General features: G+C 47.3%; 5 protein-coding genes across 5 annotated transcripts; 4 read left to right on the forward strand and 1 right to left on the reverse strand.

The window, feature by feature from the left end:
- Positions 1–37: 37 nt before the first annotated feature.
- Positions 38–4,783, forward strand: CNBC3880 (hypothetical protein; the record flags this gene model as incomplete). Its single annotated transcript, XM_771804.1, has 7 exons — positions 38–251; positions 323–661; positions 723–3,487; positions 3,541–3,631; positions 3,686–4,328; positions 4,379–4,690; positions 4,738–4,783. 7 exons carry the CDS (start codon positions 38–40, stop codon positions 4,781–4,783), a joined length of 4,410 nt encoding a protein of 1,469 aa, XP_776897.1.
- A 1,711-nt stretch (positions 4,784–6,494) lies between these two features.
- Positions 6,495–8,928, forward strand: CNBC3890 (hypothetical protein; the record flags this gene model as incomplete). The annotated part of the gene is made up of 7 exons (XM_771805.1): positions 6,495–6,638; positions 6,694–6,705; positions 6,774–6,885; positions 6,943–7,967; positions 8,011–8,162; positions 8,215–8,612; positions 8,684–8,928. The coding sequence occupies 7 exons, from the start codon at positions 6,495–6,497 to the stop codon at positions 8,926–8,928; spliced, it is 2,088 nt and encodes a 695-aa protein (XP_776898.1).
- Positions 8,929–9,737: 809 nt separating this feature from the next.
- CNBC3900 (hypothetical protein) lies at positions 9,738–12,158 on the reverse strand (the record flags this gene model as incomplete). The annotated part of the gene is made up of 13 exons (XM_771806.1): positions 9,738–9,914; positions 9,976–10,134; positions 10,183–10,454; positions 10,507–10,570; positions 10,622–10,969; positions 11,032–11,134; positions 11,191–11,249; positions 11,300–11,556; positions 11,616–11,663; positions 11,717–11,735; positions 11,793–11,819; positions 11,879–11,936; positions 11,992–12,158. The coding sequence occupies 13 exons, from the start codon at positions 12,156–12,158 to the stop codon at positions 9,738–9,740; spliced, it is 1,758 nt and encodes a 585-aa protein (XP_776899.1).
- Positions 12,159–14,641: 2,483 nt separating this feature from the next.
- Positions 14,642–18,440, forward strand: CNBC3910 (hypothetical protein; the record flags this gene model as incomplete). Its single annotated transcript, XM_771807.1, has 11 exons — positions 14,642–14,644; positions 14,721–15,141; positions 15,195–15,461; positions 15,518–16,078; positions 16,125–16,390; positions 16,437–16,569; positions 16,613–17,372; positions 17,422–17,800; positions 17,854–18,042; positions 18,096–18,356; positions 18,411–18,440. 11 exons carry the CDS (start codon positions 14,642–14,644, stop codon positions 18,438–18,440), a joined length of 3,270 nt encoding a protein of 1,089 aa, XP_776900.1.
- Positions 18,441–19,318: 878 nt separating this feature from the next.
- Positions 19,319–21,659, forward strand: CNBC3920 (hypothetical protein; the record flags this gene model as incomplete). Its single annotated transcript, XM_771808.1, has 8 exons — positions 19,319–19,653; positions 19,709–19,799; positions 19,853–19,963; positions 20,015–20,093; positions 20,157–20,290; positions 20,337–20,705; positions 20,782–21,310; positions 21,352–21,659. The coding sequence occupies 8 exons, from the start codon at positions 19,319–19,321 to the stop codon at positions 21,657–21,659; spliced, it is 1,956 nt and encodes a 651-aa protein (XP_776901.1).
- Positions 21,660–21,709: the final 50 nt, after the last annotated feature.

Raw genomic sequence — 21,709 nt, forward strand, 5'->3', positions numbered from 1 at the left:
TATAACCCTTCCGTATCTTCACAACAAACGGCAACGTATGACTCAAAAACAATCCTTTGCCGATTTCCTCGCGTCCGGCAGTCCGTACGGTGGCAAAAATCGCGGCCGTGGAAGTAGCAGCAGGGGTCGGGGTGGTGGCGGTCGAGGAGGATTTTATGGCAACGCCAGCAAGAAGGCTTACAATGCCGACTACTCCAATGTTCCTTTCGACTACGATAGAATCAATAGCCAGCACTATAAGAAACTTGAGCGTGAGTATCAAGTATGGCGTTACCGTATGAGGTACGTTACTAATATGAGACCTTGTTCTTTCCTTAATCAGCCGCTTCTGTTGCACCGTATGGTAACCGAGACATAAATCGCTTTCACAATGGTCCCGATAAGAACGTCTCATCGTCATCCTACCATGTTCCTCGTCTTGCGCATACACCGGGGACGGCAACTCCCAATAAAATACATGGACTCGGTTTCCAGGCCTCCAGTCAGCTATCTCAATCTGATTCGGTTCATCCATCGGTTGAAATGACAAAGAACAAGACGGCTAGTGAGAGCAGTCGTGGACTCAGTGGTTCCCGCTGGGGTGGAGGGCTGGCGCCTTTGTTCATCAAAGCGGGGGAATTGTTTAAAGACGGAGAGGTCGATGTCATTACCCAAGAAGAAGGTGAGATTTTCTCGTGCCTGTCACCTTTGAGTCACTGACGATTCAACTTCTTTGACCTCAGATAAAGGCATTGATGTTGGACATTACTATAAACCGGAAGCTTCTGAAACTCGAATGGCAGATACCGAAAGCCAAGCAAACACCCAACTTTTGCAAGCGGAAGATGGTGACAACACGAGCGACGCTGTCATCGATGGTAAAAGCGAGCAGTTAAAGGTTGATAGCCAATCTGGTTCTTCTCTTCCACCTACTGCTGGTGACGACTCCAACATCTTTCAAGTGGTTCAGTACACCGGAGAACTTTCTATCGGCCCCAGCATAGGCAACTCTCATCAAGATCCTGTTGAAGGGGGTTACTCGCGGAACGGAGGGATCATGGGGATTCCAGTCCCTAATGAACACCAGTTTACGGGATTAAACACCTTTACGAAAACATGTCCAGACATTATGTCTTCCTTCGATCGTCATGAACATGTTGATGGATTGGTATCAGAAGCCGACTTGCAACCGCATCAGGAAGATACGTTATTCTTCATCGATACAAATCCTGATCCTGATAGTACGCCGTCTCAGACCCCTCAGTACAATACTGTTGCAGCTCCTCCTATTGGTTCATCTTCCCCTGATTCCGACGAAGAGGATATTGTCTTTGTCCCTCGAGCTTACAATCAGCAGAAAGCCATTGGACCGCACGTTTCCTCACTCCATCAACGCCACGGAATGAGGTGTTTGGGTCAGGGTTCTTCGAAATACCAGTCCTATATCGAGATTGTCGATGATCTCAATGCGCAACCCCTGTTGGACTCAACTCGCCAAATTCAAAACTTTGTTGAAGATGCCAATCCTAATCCTCAACCGCCCTCAGTGCCGGCGTCTTTACGTACTGAGGAGCTTCCCGATTCGATTTCCAGATATATCAATGCTCCTGCGGCCTCGTACACAGACGAAAAAATGGTAAAACATCAAAAGAAACGCGCGAACAAGAACGCCAAGCGTCTGGCCCGTCGAGCGGCCGCGCGCGGAGTTCCGAGAGACGACTCGGACATTGAATGGGGGTCTGACGGCCCACCTAATCTCGCCGGGGGCGAGCAAGATCAAATGAGCGTTGATGATTTGATTGGTGGCGGAAAGGGAAAAGAAAGTGAAGCTATATTAAGAGACTATTTGGAGGGCGTAAAACTGTCTCAGAAGGCGGATGAAGACGAGGATAAATACGAGGATGATGATGATATGGCAGCCCTTTCCAAATGGGCCAATCGGATCAATGTTCTCGGGAAAGAAGTAGATTCGGATGAGGATTCCGACGAGGAATCCAGTCCTCCTTCGGTTCAGGCCAGCGCGAGCAAAATATACCACGGGCCTGAAGATAGGAGAGACGAGCTCAGACAAGACGAGAAGGATGATGATGAGCTTAGAGAGCTTGAAGCGTTGCACAATTTTGCCAATCGAATCAATGCCCTTGATGAAGGTCAAAACCTTAGTGAAGGTGAGGAAATCACGTTAGTCCAGCCTCAGGCTCCAAAGATCTCCCTTAAGCTTCAAGAGAAAAGACGCGAGCAACACGAAAAGCTTGAACACGGTGATGGCGATGTTATGGACGAGGAGTTGATGGAGTTGGAAGCCCTTCAAGAATTTGCGGACCGTATTAATGGTCAAGGTATTGAAAATGAGTCCAGTGGCGATGATATGGGCGAAATTGAAATGCAGAAAATCCAATCCCCCCCGAAAGCGCGCGTCAAGCAAGTCAAGTTTTCTAGCTACAATCAAGAAATTACGCATGCTCAGTGGGAAGCCGACGAAGAAAAATTGGCTCTTGACAAGTGGGCACTCAGCATCAATACTTTTGGTGGAGATGACTATGGCGACGACGATGACGACGAGAATATGGGGGTGTTATTGCCGACACAGCAGGACAACAAGCTACAACCACGGTTCATGGAATGTTTTGAACCTGATTCAGAACAGGACGAGGAAGACGCTGAGCTGGATGCGCTGGACGCTTGGATCAGTCGGGTGAATTCACATAGTCAAGGGCAAGATTTGAGCGACGATGAGCTTGACACAGCGTATACTTCCAGCAAGCCAAAGCTGAAGAAGCCTGCACTCCCCAAGATGAGACAAAGACAAAGTTCTCCGTCATCTCAGCCCAGCTTAAATCAGCAGTCTAAGCATATGTCCCCTGAAGAGCTTTCCCAGCCGACGGAGCTTGGGGATAATGAAGGTTGGCCTATTTCGGAAGCGGAGGCAATTGAGGACAATCCTTGGGCATTCGATCCCAAGGAAGCTGAAAAAGATAATCCTTGGGCAGCAAAAGACCCAAAGGAGGAGCATGATCTGCGGTCAGGCGAGGTAATTTATGAGGAGCAAAATGTTACTCAGTCGACTTCTCTCCATGCGGACATATCGTCAGATTCACCTCCAGAACAGCCGGATGTTGTTGTTTGTAGTACAAGTGAAGAACGTTTAGCCGAACAAAGGCGCGAGTCAGAAGGCGGAGACTGGTCGAATGGAAAGATCGCAAGCAAGGTGTTCAATGAAGTACACAGCGGGGAAGAAGATCTAGAGTCAGAGGGTGACGACTCATCTAGCTCATCGACAGGCAAATGGAAAAAATATGAAGCCAAGCAAGAGGAAGGCATGTTCAACGGTGTCAATCATTGGAGTGACGATGATGAGAGCGAGGATGATAGTGATGAAGGAAGAGATGAGATCAGCGGTGAAAATGACGGCGACAGTGACAGTCATTACGAAAGTGAAGAAGACGAGAAGGATGACATGGAAGTGGACGATTACGATCAAACGGAATGGTTCATCAACGCCATGGAAGTAAGTGATATCTATGATGTCTTGTTATCTGTATGCTCACGAGCCTCCGCTAGGATGCCCTTGGCGGTAAAGAAATTAATTTCAATGATCCCAGAGCCAAGATGTTCAATGCCATCAAAGAGGATTCTTACGAATTCAGTTCGGGTAAGTGGTTTTCTTTCATAATTCGGCCAATTTCCTGATTTGTTTCCTTTTCAGCCCCAGCAAAAAAGGGCAAGAAGAACAAGCAACTCAAGGGCATTCCAATGGAATTGCAAGTTCAGTGGGAAAAGGATCGTCAAACCAAGGCCGAGAAGAAGCGTCAACGTGAGCTTGCGCGCCATGCGGAAGAGTTTGACTCCACCATCATCTCTGGGTCATCTCGAAATGGCAAAAACAAGCGTTACAGCAAGAAAGGCGGCCAGGGCAAGGATTCCAAGCAAATTTATCAAGCTTCTGTTGCTCATCTAATTTCCGGTTCAGCTGCTGATGTCGCCGACATGTTCTCTGAAGAAGAGGGATTATCAGACAGTGAACATGAGGAATACTTTGGGCACAGCGATCGTTATGAGACGATTGGCAATGATCCTTTCAACCTCTCTCTTAAACCTAAAAATGCCCGTTTCTCGATGGGCTTCAAGAAGAACAAGAAGCGAAGTTTGGAAAAGAAAACGGTAGCCGGTCCCGAATGGAAGACGCTCGATTGGGTAGATGACCTCATCCAAGCTTTCCTCAAAGATAAGAAAAGCGAGTCTATGAGCCTACCTGCCATGGATAAGGAAGGGAGAAAGAAGATCCACATGCTTGCGGAGTGTTATGGTGTCGGCTCTACATCACGCGGTTCTGGAAAAAAGAAATCCATGTGAGTCCGCAAATGTTTGCAGCATGGTGTTTGTCACTGACGAGAATCAGCTCCTTGTACAAGACCAAACGCTCCGGGGTTGATGTGAAGGAAGAAAAGCGTGAACGTCTTCTTACGGCCGCTCCTTTCTCTGGATCCATGTTCCACAAAACTCTCTATACTAAAAGTAGCCATGGAGGCGTCAAAAGCAAGGGCAGGGATTGGTCAAGCGGTGCGACTGCCAAACCTAGGGAAGGAGAACTTGTAGGGTACGGGGCAGACAAGATTGGGATAGATAATGTAGGCCACAAATTGTTGAGTAAGATGGGCTGGGCAGAAGGAAACAAGATTGGGATAGGGAGTGGCAGTGGCATAGATGCTCCGTGAGTCATCAATTCTCTCTTCACATTCACCGCTGACCGTTCGACAGAATCGTCGCTGTAGTCAAGAACACTAAGAGTGGGTTGGGAGCCTAGTGTTAAAACGTAGCTCAAAGTTGTTTGATGTATGATGTCAGTGTTGGAATAGACTTTCTCACTCGCTTGTTAATGAAATGCCCTCGCGACGGTTCGGTTGCATTATTGTTTCTAGCTTGTAGCAAAAGCACTCATCGTACAGCAATCATCAGGAAGATCGTTATCGCGCCATGCGATTATTGCAGCCACAAGTTCGAAGCTTGTTGCAACTTGTTGCAAGGGCAACTATTACAAGCACAAATTAAAGTACTATAAAATTCTATATTAAGCAGAGGGGCCGGAGGCAAAAAGATAGTATGGAGCGAACGAGAGGTGTATGAATGCGTGACACCACGGGCGGTGATTACTTCTGACATCATTCTGGGTCAGATTACAGGAACCGATCGTATCCACCTTGAGAGCTGTGCCCCATATCTAATCTTAATCTATATAAGCCTTGGACACGTTTCTTCGGCATTGGGCTGGGCGGTTTTTCAAGCCTTGACTGCGCGCATTTTGTCATCTGTGGAAGACGAATTGTTCGGTATCTTTGCTTTGCTTGAAACAGAGTCGCCCGGCTTCTTGCGCATGTTAATTATTACACTGGGCTGCTGCCCCCTGCGTGTCACTTGCCACAACTCAGGGGCGATATCAGGAACAATTGGTTATTTGTCATTCGTTATGATTTTTACTTGTAAATTATTATAATACTTTGGATCGGTCGATCGTCGGTCCCTCCCCCCTTCCGAAGATGCTGAATGCCATTGCTAAAAACTACTTGCAGATGTAGGAACCTTAATATTCTTCATTTCTTCCTTGTTACTGCTTGTATCTTCAGGTAAGACGGGGGACAATTTCACTTGGTTACATTGTATCCGCCTTGCAGCCTAGAGAGGTTTGAAGACATCGTCTGCGTGGTATTTATTGAAGAACTTCCAACCTACCACAACAGCGCCATACTACAGCTGCACTACCTATAGAAGTTAACAAGTGGGATCAATACTCAGGCACTGACACGCGCCCACATTAATTACCACATCTATTTCACATAACGACCAGCGATCTAATTTCCGAAACTGGATGCTGGATATTGCGTCAACGCGTCATTCAATAACATTTCTTCTCTTTATTTGCGAGGTACTGCCCCCCACCCTGTATACAGCAGAACCAGAAAGGATTATGATGATATCCCTGATATGTTCAATTACGATGGAGCTGAAGGACCGAAAGTTAAATATATGTATACCGTATGAGCTGCGAGTTATGCCTATGTTTCAAACCCCTTCCCATTCTGAGCGCTATAGCATAACCCTTGAGTGACTCTGGGCGGACTTGCAAGTACTAAATGCCCACCGCGCCTTCAGCAGCGACGGTGACTCTGAGTGTCACCTTCTGGCGGACCGTCCACTGCCGGCCAGACAGCGCGTAACGTGCGGCCAAGCGATCGAGAAGACGGGGTGGCAAGTCGAGAAAGGCATACCTTTGTCGCTGCGCCCTGCTGCCGGGTTGCGCCCGCGGACAAGAATCCAGGGCGGGCACCGTGTACCATCACGCCCCCCGCCACGACCAGGGGCAGCGCCCGCCCCCTGCCTTTGCGCTGCCCCTCCCCCTTCCCCACGCCCACCATCAGCCGCTCGCCTATCCCCACCCGCTCCACGCCCTGCCTTATGCCAGCAGTCCCGAGGACTATCTTATAGCGCCTAACGAGACTGCTCCCAGTACCGAGTCTCAAATGGCAGACACCGGCCTGTTAGAGGCATATGCCGAGCCCATGCTGGGCCCGGAAGACGAGCTGGACAGAGAATACAGAAAGAGCCCGAGGAAGAAACCAAGAATCACGCTGCCGAGGGGACATGCTTGTGTAGCATGCAGGCAAGTCTGTCTCCAGTTCCAGGCAGCGTCGTGGTCCAGCTAACGGGTTCTTGATACAGGCAACGGAAACTGTAAGCTCAAAGCCGCTTTCTGGCCACAACGATAGTCATGACTGATATGCTCGGCTGATGCCAGTAAGTGCCAAGAAGGTATACGTCCCTGCATCACTTGCGTCAAAGCCAATATAGATTGTCGGGACGAAGAAATACCCCGCAAAAAGCCAAGGCATGTTGTTCTAGAAGAGAGAGTTGGTAAGTCCTACGTGTTGGTGCAACCCCATCTAGGTCATTGATGATTCCCGTGTGAAGCCGAGCTGGAAGGTCTGCTCGGCCTGCAAAAGGGGCAGCCGGTCCCTCGGAAGAGTAATCCATCCTCAACCACGTTCAGTGGATACTCGGCTAGCCCCTCGCCTTCTGAGCATTTCTTTTCCGAGTATCCACAGGTCAGTTCAAGTCATACCGTCAATCCCTATCTGGACCACCCTCCCCTGTCGGTAACCGGCAGGCCAACAGCTTCTTCGCAGATTGAAATTCCTCCAGGCTCTGCTATAGAGCTATCACTCATACAGTTTATCCTGCCCTATACACCTTATTTGCTACTCCCTCTGCATCCACAACGTTTCCTGGCCTCGTTATCATTACCCCCGGAAGACAACTCTCGACCCCACCCAGCTCTCTTGTACACCCTTTTTTCTCACGCTGTCTCCCATCTTGAAAGGGGTATTCCCCCTCCCTATCCCCCAGATAAACCTATGGGTCTCTTTCCGTCCTCGCCACCTCCTCCTTTCCCAATACCCACTCTCAGCACCGGCTTTATCCTATCGCATCTAAGGGGCACATCAGGGCCACTCCTTGCAAGAGCACGACTTGAGCTGGACCAAGGTATTCGTGGAGTCGATCGCCTTTTCGATCTCACCAGAGCAGCGATAGGCATAGCTCATGCACTATATAGGAGGGGAAATTTTGTTGAAGGCTGGACCATGCCTGTTGCAAATCTTGTGGTTGCTTGCGGGCTACATAGGATCTCGGGGAACTGCGTCCCCCCACCCACAAGCTCGAAAGGGATACAGGGATTGCCACAACCCTATGCACACCCCGATTATTATTTACATGCTCATACGCCAAGCCAGGTTATCCCAGACAGACAAGAGCTTCGGATGAGACCGGTGCTCATACCACCCGCTAGGGATGAAATTGAAATAGCTGAACGAGTGATGACGTTTTGGGCAAGTAAACACCAGATGTGGATATCCTCGGGAGGATGGGGGTGGTCAGATCCTCTGTCTGACGCTGAATGTACAACAGAATGGCCTTGGGGCTGGGGTCATGTTGAAGTAAGCTTTTGCCTATACAGCGTGTATAGATCGCTGCTAAAAGCCTTCCTCCCAGTTACGAGCGGTCTTGCCTTTAGAAAGGTACACATTAAACGATATTCATGACCCTGACTCCAATATTCACACTGGAGCCTATGCGGATACAACGCACACCTTGGCCATGAAGAGCATGGCATTGCTCTGTCGAGCAGGACGGTAAGTATCTTTGCAACTAGCTTTTTGGAGTCATTCACTTACAGGGCACTAGCTTGTTCGATCTTCCAAAAATTACGCATCCCACTTCCCTCAGCAACGAAGGAAGTTTCCCATTTTTCCCTCATATCCCACCCATTGAAGATGTTGAATCCGTCGAAATATGTTTGGCTCTTTTCCGTCAACACATACCCCTTCCCTTTATTTTTCCGCCCCCGGTCTCAACGGCTAATGGGCCAGCAATGGCTTCAGCACCTCTTGATACTGAGATCTACGATGGGCCCTCGGATCCATGGTGGATTCTCTTCCATTTCAACCTCTATGCAGCAGAGATGCTTATGTGGAGAGAAATGGCCTTTCATCGCCCAGAATCAAGCGGTGCGGCGCTGCAGTGTGCCAGAGCCTTGGTGAACTTGACAAGGTCGATACCAGACGAGAAGTGGGCCAACGTCGGTGAGCTGTATTCCTACTCATATCTCAACAACATCATTTCGCTCTTGACCAAGCTTACTATCTATGGCTAGACATGATGGTCGCTTTTTCAATATCTCTGGCCGCTCGTTTGCTGGTCAAAGAAGCAGCACGATTTCAGGCATCAGGAGCTCTCACTGCAGCTGCCCACGCTTTGGCAGATGCCGACATTCTCCAAAACTGTTTAGATGGGCCGTTCAATAGGTATATGGAAGTCGCCGGAGGGATGTTCTCAAGGATTGTGGACAACGTAAGAGAAGGGCGCACAGAAAAGAATGGAGAATATGAACGGGTGTAAATCCCCTGACCTCACTGTAATCACTACGAGGTGATCGTAAGCTCAGTATCAAGGAGCACCGGGATAGTACTATTAGGCGGTTCAACTGTTAGCTGGTCATTTGTTGGGCGTATTTTTACGATGTTTAATGACTTGTGTAGATATAATGCTGCCCCCTCATTCCATATTGTTTGCATAAATACTGTTCTTTCAATGCATCAAACCCCGAGAGTTAATTGAAGGGGGTTTGATATATGTATACTTGCAAGATGATGATTGTGAATGCCGCCCTTTACTGTATATAAAGTGCTTTTATTCACATTTCTGAATCAATTCGAATAACCATCAGTCGTGCTACTACTAATACAAGTGCCAGTACTGCACACGTGATTGATACTTTCGCCAACAACTCACTAACCCTAGCTTGAATATCACTCGTGAGCTAATAGAGTTGAGAAGACATAGCCCTACCTCAGCCTTCCACCAAAATGTTTCCAAACTGAATATGTTCTGTTCAGCAGAGCTTTCGGTCCTCCGATTAGTACTCGCTCACTTCATTGATGAACCTTTTGCCGCCATCGTCTTTCTGTTCATACTGTGGATTTCCACCACAATGAATATCGGAAATCACTGCGCCACACATGCATTCAGTGTTTCATTACTGCTGTTAATAATACCATACACACATTCAGCGGATACTATTACTACTAATGCTACAAGGGGCCAGATAAGGCACAAATACTGATAGTTGACCTTCAATCTGTTACTCTTTACCATCCTATCTTTCTGTGTTTGATCTTTCATTGATACAGATAGGACAAGGAGCCGCATTATTTCTGGCCCTTATTGATCAGCTCAATTTGCAAGATATCCTTGCCTTTCTTAATCTCTTCAAGAGGCGGCATCAGGTCAAGCCTCATCAGCTCTGAAGCTTTGGAGACGATGGGGTCTCGCTGCATGGTCGCAACAGCGGTTACTTTACCCCCTTTAGCCTGGTAAGCGGCAAACTGTAGACAGTAGTCAATTAGTAGAGATAAACAAATCCACACTAAAAGGCACATTACACACCTTGAGCTCTTTGAAATTCCCGTCGACATACATGTCATCGTAGCCTGCCCCAGTCCCAAGGTATCGGAGACCCTTGCCAATCGAAGACCAGAAAATTGGAACCTTGGTGTAGATTACTGGATTATCTGGGTGGGTAATATTGTGGCCGACCTCTCGTCCCTGTTTGTTTATTAGGTATGCTCTATCATCACAAATTGGTCTTCTTACGTGGTTACTGGCAACATTCCAATGCTCCACCCTTCTCGGGAACTTGTCGGGATACTGAATATAGTGTGCGATATCACCAATGGCATATACATTTTTATATCCTTTGAGGTGGAGGTACTCATCAACTAGGACGCCGCCATCCTCTTCAAGTTTGACGCTGCCTTCGAGGAAGGAAGTGGCGGGGGAGACACCAGTGCCCATGATTATGAGATTAGCCGGGATGGGGTCGGATCCTTTGACGTGAAGCATCCCCGCATGGTCAGGGTTCGAGTCTATGAAGAATTAGTCCTATCTGGGCGACATGTTATCGTGTGTCTGACTTACCAGAGGCGGTGATTTTCTCAATTTGGGCGCTCATGTGAAATTTGATTCCTTGCTCTTTCATACTCTACCAGGACAATCAGCACAGACAATGTCATCGCCGAAGAGTTCTGTTTACCTCCATAAGGGCTGAGCCAAATTCTTTCCCCAACAGACCTTGGAATGGAACGTCATCCATTCCCACTAGGGTAACGCTTTTAGGTCCCTTCTTTAGCACCGCGACTGAAGCTTCCATTGAGATAAAGCTAGTCCCGATGAGCACTACGTCGGAGTCCTTGGTGATAGACGAAGTGATAGTCTTGGTATCCTCAACATGGCGGAGTGTCACAACACCTTTAAGGTCAGCTCCAGGGATGGGAATCTTCTTGGGACGGCCACCTGGAGAAAGAACGAGATGATTATATTTGTATAGTACACCAGAAGAATCTGTGACAGTTTGCGCCTCAAAGTCTACTTTGGTAACAGTCTGAATCAAGTAATTAGTTGGGCCAAACACGCAGGTTTTGCTGAGTTAAAATGCTTCCTCACAGTACCAGGGTGGAAGTCGACACCAAAACTGTCCCGAAGTTCATCAGGCGTGCGCCATTGAAGTTTCTCAACGTCGTCTAACAATGACTTGGACATTTTGGTCCTAACAAAACATCAACTAAAGGCCACAAAGGAGAACAAAAAGCTTAATTAGCCTACCGATCAATAGGAGCATAATTTTCGGCAGAAATCAAAACAATCTTTCCTCCGAAACCGTTCTATATAGTCTCAGCTCCATTTCGACGACTTTCCAAGAAACGGTACTGACCATCCTCAAACTCTCGAGTGTGTGGATACCACCCGACCCCCCACCAACGATTACTACCGTCTCCTCAGATACTTGCCCTTGATTTTGCATTTGATCTTTGGTCCTCTTTCTGGCAACGATTCTTCCAACTTTGGATGTGACTTCCTTTTTAGAAGCGGTGACCTCGATCTGGCCATTTTTCACATTGGCTGAAAATGACCATAGAGAGTCAAGACCTGGAGCATCTTCCACATCTCCGGAACAAACGTTGAAGCAAGCTTCGAGCTTTCAGATTACACTCTTATTTACACGGTGATTATTTGAGTGGTTGACTTACCACCATGCCAAGGGCATACCAATCGTCCGTCATGAGAGAGTACACCCTCTACAGCACCAGTCAGGCGACAGTACTAATTTAATCTTAAGAAGGGAACTCACTTTCCAAAGGTGCCCCGTACTTGTTTCAAACAGGCTGGTGAGTAAATTATGCGCAACGGAGGAAGCTAGGACCTACATGTGTACAGAAAGCGGAGGTGGCATACTTGTCAATGGTCGACGATTAACTCTCGCAGCTATTCACAGCTCAACGGATGAACTTACGACTCTGCCATTGATCTTAGACAAGAGGACTTTTCCTTCCCCGAAGTCTACGGCTTTTCTGAATGATTCTTATCAGATTCGTGCGAAGGATAGTCGTATGGGTAGTGACCTACTTTTCCCCATTTTTCAATTCATTATCCGGCAAAACTGCCTTGGTCAAAATGTCGTCGTTCATTGACATCCCAATAGCGATCGTTGATGAGAAACTTCTGTAGGCGATTTGTCTTGGTAGATAAGATTGCACTCGAGTCTGTCTAGCTGCTAACCTTGAAAGAAACATATATCAATCTAGAATCAAAGGAGAGTGTTCTTAGTCTTCAATCCCAGCTCTGTTATATATGCTGTATGCTGTGGGCAAGGCCTGAGTGTTGGTGGGGTGGACTTGTCTCGTCGAATGACGTGCCAGTGAATTCATGGCTTCCGAAGGTTGTCATGACATCACCAATCAGGAATGACGGTTTATCCCGGCTCGTCAGCCACTCTATATTAATTATAATTGGCCAAAGAGGGTGCCGGGATTTTTTGTCGGGGAGGATATACATAAATAATAGACCACGGATTACCAAGGCATAATACTACATGTCATACGTTCTGAGGGGGGGGGATATGAGTGGGAGGGAATTATTTTCTTCGAGCGCGTTATTTAGAAACTTCTTATTAGTGCTCGACATGACATTTGGCCAGTCGTTTCAATTTCATCGTTCTCCATTTATGCTTCACATGCACAGTAGAACTTCCAGATCTGCGCAGTTTGGTAAATGATCAGATATCTCTTTTATTCACAAAGCGTGCATTTGTTTGTCGCATCTACGATCTATTTATATCCTCCTTGTGCGACCTCCTTTTTTGCGTCGGACGGTCGTGAACCCACACTACTACACTGATAAGAAATTACCTAGCGCGTCGATTATAAAACAGCAGCGTCCGAGAGTTATATTAGTGTATACTATAATTGAATGAATGACCGGTTCTCACAACAGAACAGAAGAGACAACAATGAACATATAATAAGAAGGCAACATAGTTGGCCAGTCAATTTTTTAAACCCCTTTCTATGATGTTAATAAGTCGACGTCCTACCCATCTTGTGAGAGATGAGGGCGGAAGAAAATGAAAAGTGTTTTTACATGACAGATGTAGTAGTCATTTACAGTAGTAGTAGTCATCGGATCACGCCAAGGTGGGAGATCGTCGTAGTTTAAACTATTCAGCAGGAGTGTTTGCGATGATCTTCCCCTCTGTTTTGTCGGTTTCAGCAGGCATCTGGATGCTATAGGAGTCGAGAACAGTCACTTGTTGCAGTGTATTGAATTTAAAGTTGATGAGAAGCAAGGACACATTCGTTCATCCAGCATCAGCAAACCTGTCAAAAAATATTCAAATTCTCCGATTTCTGGTCATGTTGCCCAGTACCTCTTTTCGCCGCAGCTGTCAAACGACGGAATCAAATCCACTCAGATCGTTGTACTGTCAAAAGTGATTACGGGAAAAAGGATCAGTTAAATAAACATAAATTATGGCAGATACTTATAGATAAGATAAGCAGAAGAGGTTACGCATCCAACCATTTAACCACGTAACGAGTGAAAAGAAAGTAATAAATGATGTAAATTTTATTTCCTTCAAGATTATTATCATGAGACCAGCGATAGTAAGCGACCGAGGTAGTATGTACCACTCATTCAGTAATGTAAAAGAGCAAAGGGAATACCATCATCGGATAATCAGCAGCGGTGGTATAGGCGGAAGAGGCGCGGCACGCAAGCTGAGTAAATTGCATACAGTAGTAGTAGTATCCGTATAGCAGAAGGAATGGGCGCCCCCCTGAGGTGATGCACTTCCATTACGGTACGTAGAAGGTACTGATGGGACGTTATATTTCTCTTATTACGTAGTAGTAGTACATAACTACCGACGAACAAGGGGCGAAAAAATAGGTGTACTTGCAGTGATGATAGGAATGTACGCCAAACTGGTAGTATGTGGTGTTGAAATGTTACAATACCAACAAGCGCCATTTTCCTTGCCCCTTATCATACTACCAGTTGTTATCTTGTATCCTTGATCATGTCTAAAAACAGCCGTCATCTGTCTATTTTCAATCATCACTTATTTACATATGAATTGGAAGCTATACTTCATTCAAATGAATGAGTTATAATCTAATTAACAGAAGCAGCACAATAAGAAGTGCAGATGAGATACTTCTCTTCTTATAGATGCAATATCTCTCAATAATCACAACAAGCAGCTGATGACGCATATGTCTAAGTTCGGAGTCTTTAAAATATGCTTCAAAATAAAATATCGCTCGGCCATGGAATATCATAAAGAAGCAGTAACAACAAAATTATCATAAGATAAAATTAAATGAATGAGCTGGTAACGAACATGTTACTCTGAAGAGTGATTGTTGTCTGCTGCCACCTTCTGAGCATAATACTATCAGGGAAGAGACGACGTAAGTCCTGTGGTATAATTAACAATAAAGTACCGCAATGATGCAGCTAAAACGGATCATCAATGGGCGGGATGGCTGTATGCATGGCGATGGCGACGATACATGACGACTCTTGTTTACTACTAAGGAATGGGTGTTGGGTGTGCCACAGGCGGAGTTATGTAATTCTCCGACCTGGGGACACCGCTTCGAGGTTAGGTTGCCGACCTTGATGATTGACGCGACAACCACGAACGTAGCACCAGAACCAGCTCATCTCTTTTTACAACCACATTTCTCCTTCCTCCCGCCTCTCGACCACCATGGTGCGTAGATATTCTGCCAGGATGAATGGATCCAGGGCTCGTAGGGGTTACTTTCACATGCTAATACCTGTATCAGGCATCCAATGATCCCAAGGCCAAGGTGATCCTTCAGAGCATCGCGACGGAGAAGCGCAACATCGAAGGTGCCCGAGCCGTCATCCGAGCATTCGAAGCCTCATCAAAAAATGAAACTGTAATACAGCAGGCTCAGAATGAAATACGCACAGCGACGATGTCCATCAAGTTCCTTGAAGATGAGTTGGCAAAGCTGCAGGTGGGCGGATCAGGAGGTGCATCTGGGACTCCAGGGAGGGGTGAGCCATCTGGCGGGACGGGGGCAGGAGTTCCCGGAAAGCAAGGGCCGCAGGGAGTAGTCGCGTCTAGTCCAGGCGGAAGGGGGATGGCTGGAGATCGGGAAAGGCCCTTGCCCCCTCCACCACCTGGAGCTGAGCAAGACAGCGCCAAGAAGCCTGAAACGAAAAATTATTCTCAATTAGGTGAGAAAATTCCCATCTATCCCCAGCGTAGTAGCTCATCATTCTGAACGAAGATTTGTTACGATATGACGCACCATTGACCGGAGCTAAAATTACTCGAATGTTAAATCAACTTCAGTTCAAATTGCAAGTTGAAGAACAATACAAGACGGGTATCGAGAAGATGGCACAAGCATACCGGGCTGAGGGTGATAAGAGATTGAAGAGCGAGACGGACGCTAAAAAGTCTGAAAGCGAGGGGAAGATACAACTGTTGAGAAAGGCGAAGAAGAGGTATGAATCGCTGGCCAAATTCGGTGGAGCTGTGGAAGACGACGAAGGTAAGTGTACCATTTGATTTTTCCATCGTTGTCTTTGAATCTCACCAGGTCTGCAGACTTAATGTCTGATGGAAAACGCAAGGAGGCTCTTCGTAAACCCATCTCCGGCAAATTGGTAATCTCTCTTCGCTCTGCTCGTGATCTTAACCATCGCGCCCTTCCCCGTCGTTCTTCGAAAACCTACTCGGAAACCACAGTCGTCATCAAGGTCGAAGGTAACGAACGTGCTGTCTCTCATCCTTCACGAAACGACAAGTGGCACGAGGACTTCCATATTCCGGTGGAAAAAGCCAATGAGGTAGAAATTACTATTTATGATACGGTTGCCCCCGGTGATTCAGCCCCCATTGGGATGCTCTGGTTGCGAGTGAGCGATCTTGTAGAGGCATTGCGAAGACAAAAAGTCGGGATTGAAGGTCAGGGTGCTGGCTGGGTGACTGCTGCGACTGCTGCGACGATGGGCCCGAGGAGCAGCGGCAATGCGCCAGACTCGGTTACGTTGCACAGTGCTGGAACTTTGAGAGGCAAGCCGGACGCAGAAGGCAAAGGGCCTGACGGGATCGACGGTTGGTGGTCTGTTGAACCCGCCGGTGCGATATCATTGAGAATGGATTTTGGTGAGTTGTCCAATGGTTGAAAGAGTTCATGTCTAACGCACAACAGTAAAGGATACGGTGGCTGGTGCGCGTCGTCCTTACGAAGCTCTTGGTCGACAAGGTGCTGTTCGTATGCGAAAGGGCGATGTCTACGAGATGAACGGTCACAAATTCGTACAACGCCAGTTCTACCAGCCCATCATGTGTGCCCTGTGCCAGGAGTTCTTGCTCACTGGTGAAGGATATCAATGCGAGGATTGTAGGTATGCCTGCCACAAGAAGTGTTATCCGAAGGTTGTGACGAAGTGTATCAGCAAGTCGAACGCAGATGGCGTGAGTGACGAAGTTTACCTCTTTGGGTACCTGCTAATCTAATCAGGAGGGAGACGAGGAAAAAATCAACCATAGAATCCCTCACAGATTCACTCCGTACACCAATATGTCTGCCAACTGGTGCTGTCACTGTGGATACATGCTTCCCTTCGGTCGTAAGAATGCTGTCAAGTGTTCTGGTAAGTTTGATCGCGAGACGCGCCAAACATAATGCTTATTAAGATATCACAGAGTGTGCCCTTACTTGTCACCAAACGTGTTCACATCTTGTTCCAGATTTCTGTGGTATGACTATGGAGATGGCCAATTTACTGCTCAAGAATCTTCGTGACATCAAGACCACTCAGCACCGCAAGCCTGTTCCTTCAACATCCACCTCATCCAGTGTGTCTACTCTTCCCTCTTATCATTCTCAAGAGTCTCGTTCTCATCCAGTGCAATCTGCTGCGCTACAACAACCGGCCCCGTCATCTCGTCCACCTGCTGGTGCTTTGCCCTCAACAGACCAAAGGCCAATTCAGCCACAAGTTCAAAACCAGCAAACTGGTGCTTATGATAATCTCCGTCCTGCTGGTGGCAGAGCAATGCCCCAGTTGCCACCTGTCGCAGTGCCAAGCAACAAAATTAGCTTTGAAGGCGACAGACTGCAAGAGCCTCATGGTCAAATTCCTCCGGTTATGCCTGCGGCTCAGCCCCAACCACAAACTCTCCCACCTAGTGCTCAATCTGTTCAATCCCCTGTCAAACCTCAATATGTTCCTCAACCCGCTGTCCAGCAACAAGTGGCCCAGAGATTGCCTCCTCAGCAGCCGCTCATGGCTAGAAAGAGGAAGGTTGGACTGGATGATTTCAACTTTTTAGCAGTGTTGGGCAAGGGCAATTTTGGAAAGGTCATGCTTGCTGAGGAAAAGACTTCGAGCAATTTGTACGCCATCAAGGTCTTGAAGAAAGAATTTATTATTGAGAACGACGAGGTTGAGAGGTGAGTTGAATTGCACTTGTGCAAGACGGGCTGGCTGACCAGATGCTAGTACTCAATCTGAGAAACGAGTGTTTTTGGCTGCTGCGCAGGAACGTCATCCCTTCCTTCTCGGTCTCCACTCTTGTTTCCAAACGGAGACTCGTGTTTATTTCGTCATGGAGTACATCTCTGGCGGTGATCTCATGCTTCATATCCAGAAAAAACAGTTCACTCTCCGTCAAGCCAAGTTTTACGCGTGTGAAGTTCTGCTTGCATTGCAGTACTTCCATTCGAAAGGCATTATCTACCGAGATTTGAAGCTGGATAATATTTTGTTGACATTGGATGGTCATGTGAAGGTGGCAGACTATGGGTTATGTAAAGAGGAGATGTGGTTTGGTAAGACGACGAGCACCTTCTGTGGTACCCCTGAATTTATGGCACCCGAGGTAGGACGCCAGCTTGTTGCAAGAAAAGGAGATAGTGCTGATGTATTCGTTAGATTCTTCTTGAACAACGTTATGGCCGTGCGGTGGATTGGTGGGCTTTCGGTGTGTTGACATATGAGATGTTGCTGGGACAGTCTCCTTTCCGAGGCGAAGATGAAGATGAGATCTTTGACGCTATTTTGGAGGATGAGCCTTTATACCCCATTACTATGCCTCGGGATGCTGTGTCTCTTCTTCAGCGGGTGAGTATGAAGCTGGGTCTCTCTTGTGTATGGTATGCTAAATTTTGTAACAGCTTCTTACCCGTGATCCTACGCGGCGACTTGGTGCTGGCGAAGGGGACGCTGAAGAAATCAAGCAACACTTATTCTTCCGCGACGTCAACTTTGACGATGTCTATCATAAAAGAATCCCACCACCATACTTCCCGGTGATCGGTAATGCTACTGACACTAGCAATTTTGACCAGGAGTTTACAAGGGAGCAGCCCACATTGACTCCGGTCCATACGCAATTGAGCGAGGCGGATCAAAAGGAGTTTGCTGGCTTCTCTTGGGTGGGTGTCTTCTCTCTCACTATTGATAGGATTTACACTGACCCAACAACGTAGATTGCTCCTTGGGCTGCAGCACAGACCTAGACAGTAACATATGGGAGTGGCTTTGGTCTGAAGACGATAGAAAGATATTAAATACAGCTTGCCTTTCTCCGAAGTTGGAAAGCATAATACAGTTAGCATTGTGTGTATAAGTTGTGACGATTCATGAATATACAATATCGAGTGGAAGTCGGAGGTGCCGATGATGTGGAGTAGATATTGTGGAGTACTATTGTAATTTAATCTTGATAAATGGTGTTGAATTATGCACGCACTACCCTTAAACTACAAAGTAAATGCAAGTTATTGTTGACATGTAAGTATTCATGCGAATTATTAATTGATTTTACCATGCTACCGTATTATTTGGTATGATATGAGGGGTGAAGATTGTGACCTCAAGATGGGTTACCTCGCTGATGGTGGTGGGATGCAGGAACAAGAAGCCCGACGATGTCCGAGGCAAATTGTCTGCTGGTTTGCGGGGTCGACAATCGTGACGACGGAAAATAATTTTCTTTTTTTGGACGTTTTCGGCCATATCCGATGGGACCCTCGTCCTCATAATTATACTCGCTACCGCATGTCAGCAGGTTTGAATTCCTTATTCTATTTCCATTTCCATCTCCATCTCCCCATTCGCCATGGACGCAAAACGGCTCGCGTCCCATTCCTCCACAATGACCCTCGTCAATCTCTCTGATAATCACGATCCACAGTCAGGCCCAGCTACAGCGGGCGCGAAAGACAACAATGACTCCTCTTTCTTCCCCTCGATATCTCGCACTTCGGACATGGCCGATACCTCTATCGCTCCTTCTCCAACTTCCCCGTCAGAAGTGCAGGCTCCCACACAAAATGCTCCATTAGTAAGAGCATCAACAAGCGGAAGCTATCATGCAAAGAATGCACTGAGACGAATGACCACGCATGAAACAGGCGAGTTTGTGGAGGATCAAGATGGAAAAGCGGAGGATGACGGGCTGCATACTCACAATGAAGAGCATGAGCATGGGCATGAAGAGGGTGATCAGGAGCATTTAGAACAAAGTCACAAGACTCTTCGTTCGGAAAAAGGTAAAGAAGACAATCGGGAGCAAGGGAAGGATGAAGAAGCCGAAATAGAGGGTAAAAAGTCGGGGAAGAAGAAGTTTGAGCTACAAGATCAGACGAATCTGTTGCCAACCAAGCAAGTTATATTTGTCTTTGTCGGACTAACTTGTGCTTTGTTTTGCTCTTTACTGGATCAAACCATGTGAGTTTCGCTTCCGTACGTGCGCTATGCATGGCATGCTGACCACGATGACTAGCGTGACCACTGCTTTACCGACTTTGGGACAAGTATTTGGAAGGGCAGACATTAGTCCATGGGTTGGGACGGCCTATCTATTGACTTCGACGGTAAAGCCATTATCGTATTTCTGCTCATCCGAGACTGACCAAAGTGTTTCTAGGCAACTCAACCGGTCTATGGAAGATTATCAGATATTTTTGGCCGAAAGTTCACCCTTTTGGGCTGTTTATTCATATTCCTGATGGGCTCTCTAGCTTGTGCCCTTGCCCAGGTATGTCCGATCGACGATACACGGACGTCCCTAGCTGATTCGCTCGCAAAGACCATGATCCAACTGATAATATTTCGCGCAATACAAGGCTTGGGAGGTGGTGGAATATTGACGCTGGCAATGATCATCAGTGAGTATAATTGAAAACACCTGTCAAGGCAGGGTTTGTTGAAGCCTTTTTTTTTTTTACCAGTTTCCGATGTGGTTTCCTTGAAAGAAAGGGGAAAGTATCAAGGTATCACTGGATGCGTGGTTGCGCTTGCCAACTCTTGCGGTCCCATAGTTGGCGGAGCATTCACGGAAAACGCCTCTTGGAGATGGTGTTTTGTAAGTTTGGCTAAAGTCACTGACTGATCTTGCTGACATCTACTAGTATATAAATCTTCCCCTGACATCAATCTCGATGATCATCATCGTCTTCCTTCTCCCGCTGCGTCGCGTTCGCGGCTCAATGGTCGCCAAGATTAAGAAACTCGATTTCTACGGATCTATCCTCACGCTCGCGTGGGCCGCACCGTTCCTCATTGCGTTGTCTTGGGCGGGAAGTCAGTACGCATGGGACAGCGCGGCGGTATTGGTCCCGCTGCTTGTGGGTCTGGCATTGTTGGGGCTGTTCATATTTGTGGAGGCCAAGGTGGTGAGTCTGCCACTTGTCCCGATGCACATCTTCAAGAATGCTTCGGTATCGGCATGCTTCTTTACCACGTTTATGAATGGATTGAGCTTTTACGCCACGCTGTATGTAAGTGTATTCCTTTTTCGGGGGGCCTTCTTGTTCGACGCATTCAAAACAAGTGACTAATATCGGACGTTTACAGTACCTTCCGCAATACTTTCAGATTGTCCGAGGGGCGTCTGCAATCAGGTCGGGTGTTTTGACCCTACCGCTCATGCTGGTTCAAACAGTCACCTCATTCACCAGTGGTATAATCCAATCCAAAACGGGTGACTACTGGTGGAACCTCGTTGTAGGGTACACCATCTGGACGATCGGTCTCGGTCTGATATCGTCCATTACATCTACGACGAGTATTGCCAAACTGTCGGGTTACCAGATTATTGTCGGCATCGGTGCCGGTCAGACCTTCCAGACGAGTTTGGTGGCTATCCAAGCGGGTGTGGAGAGGAAAGACATGGCAACTGCGACGGGTCTTCGAAATTTTCTTCGACAGTTGGGTGGGACAATTGCGCTCGCGGCGTGCAACTCGATTGTGAATAACTGTGTGAGACGGAACCTTTCTGGGGTTTTGCCGGGGACGGCGTACAAGGCGATTCTGGAAGATCCTACTCGGGCGACGAGCTTGGGTCTGTCTGCGTCAGAATTGAGTGCTGTGACGGATGCCTATGGTGAGTGCCGGTTCGGAGGGATGTATATGAATATGGGCAAGGTAATGCTGACAGGGAGGGCGGCGACCTGAACGTAGCGCGGGGCATCAATGAAGTCTTTTGGTTTTGTGCGCCCTGCGTGGGGATTTGTATACCGATAACGATCTTCTTAATTAAAAAAGTGACGTTGAACCGGAGCGACGACGCTGTGAAAAAGGCCGAGGCAAAGGCGTGGGTGGAGAGTAAAAAAGCGAAACGGGCAAAGAAGAGAAAAGGAAGTGAGGAGACGGTGGTGGACAGTGGAGCATCGACAATGGTATCAGGGGAAGAAAAAAAGCGTGATGGACGACGGATAGGAAAAGAGCAGTGATGAATGATGCATCTAGATTTTGGTTATATCCTTGTGTGTGTTGCTATTAT

Source organism: Cryptococcus neoformans, chromosome 3, assembly GCF_000149385.1.
Source record: "Cryptococcus neoformans var. neoformans B-3501A chromosome 3, whole genome shotgun sequence".
Classification (NCBI taxonomy): domain Eukaryota; kingdom Fungi; phylum Basidiomycota; class Tremellomycetes; order Tremellales; family Cryptococcaceae; genus Cryptococcus; species Cryptococcus deneoformans.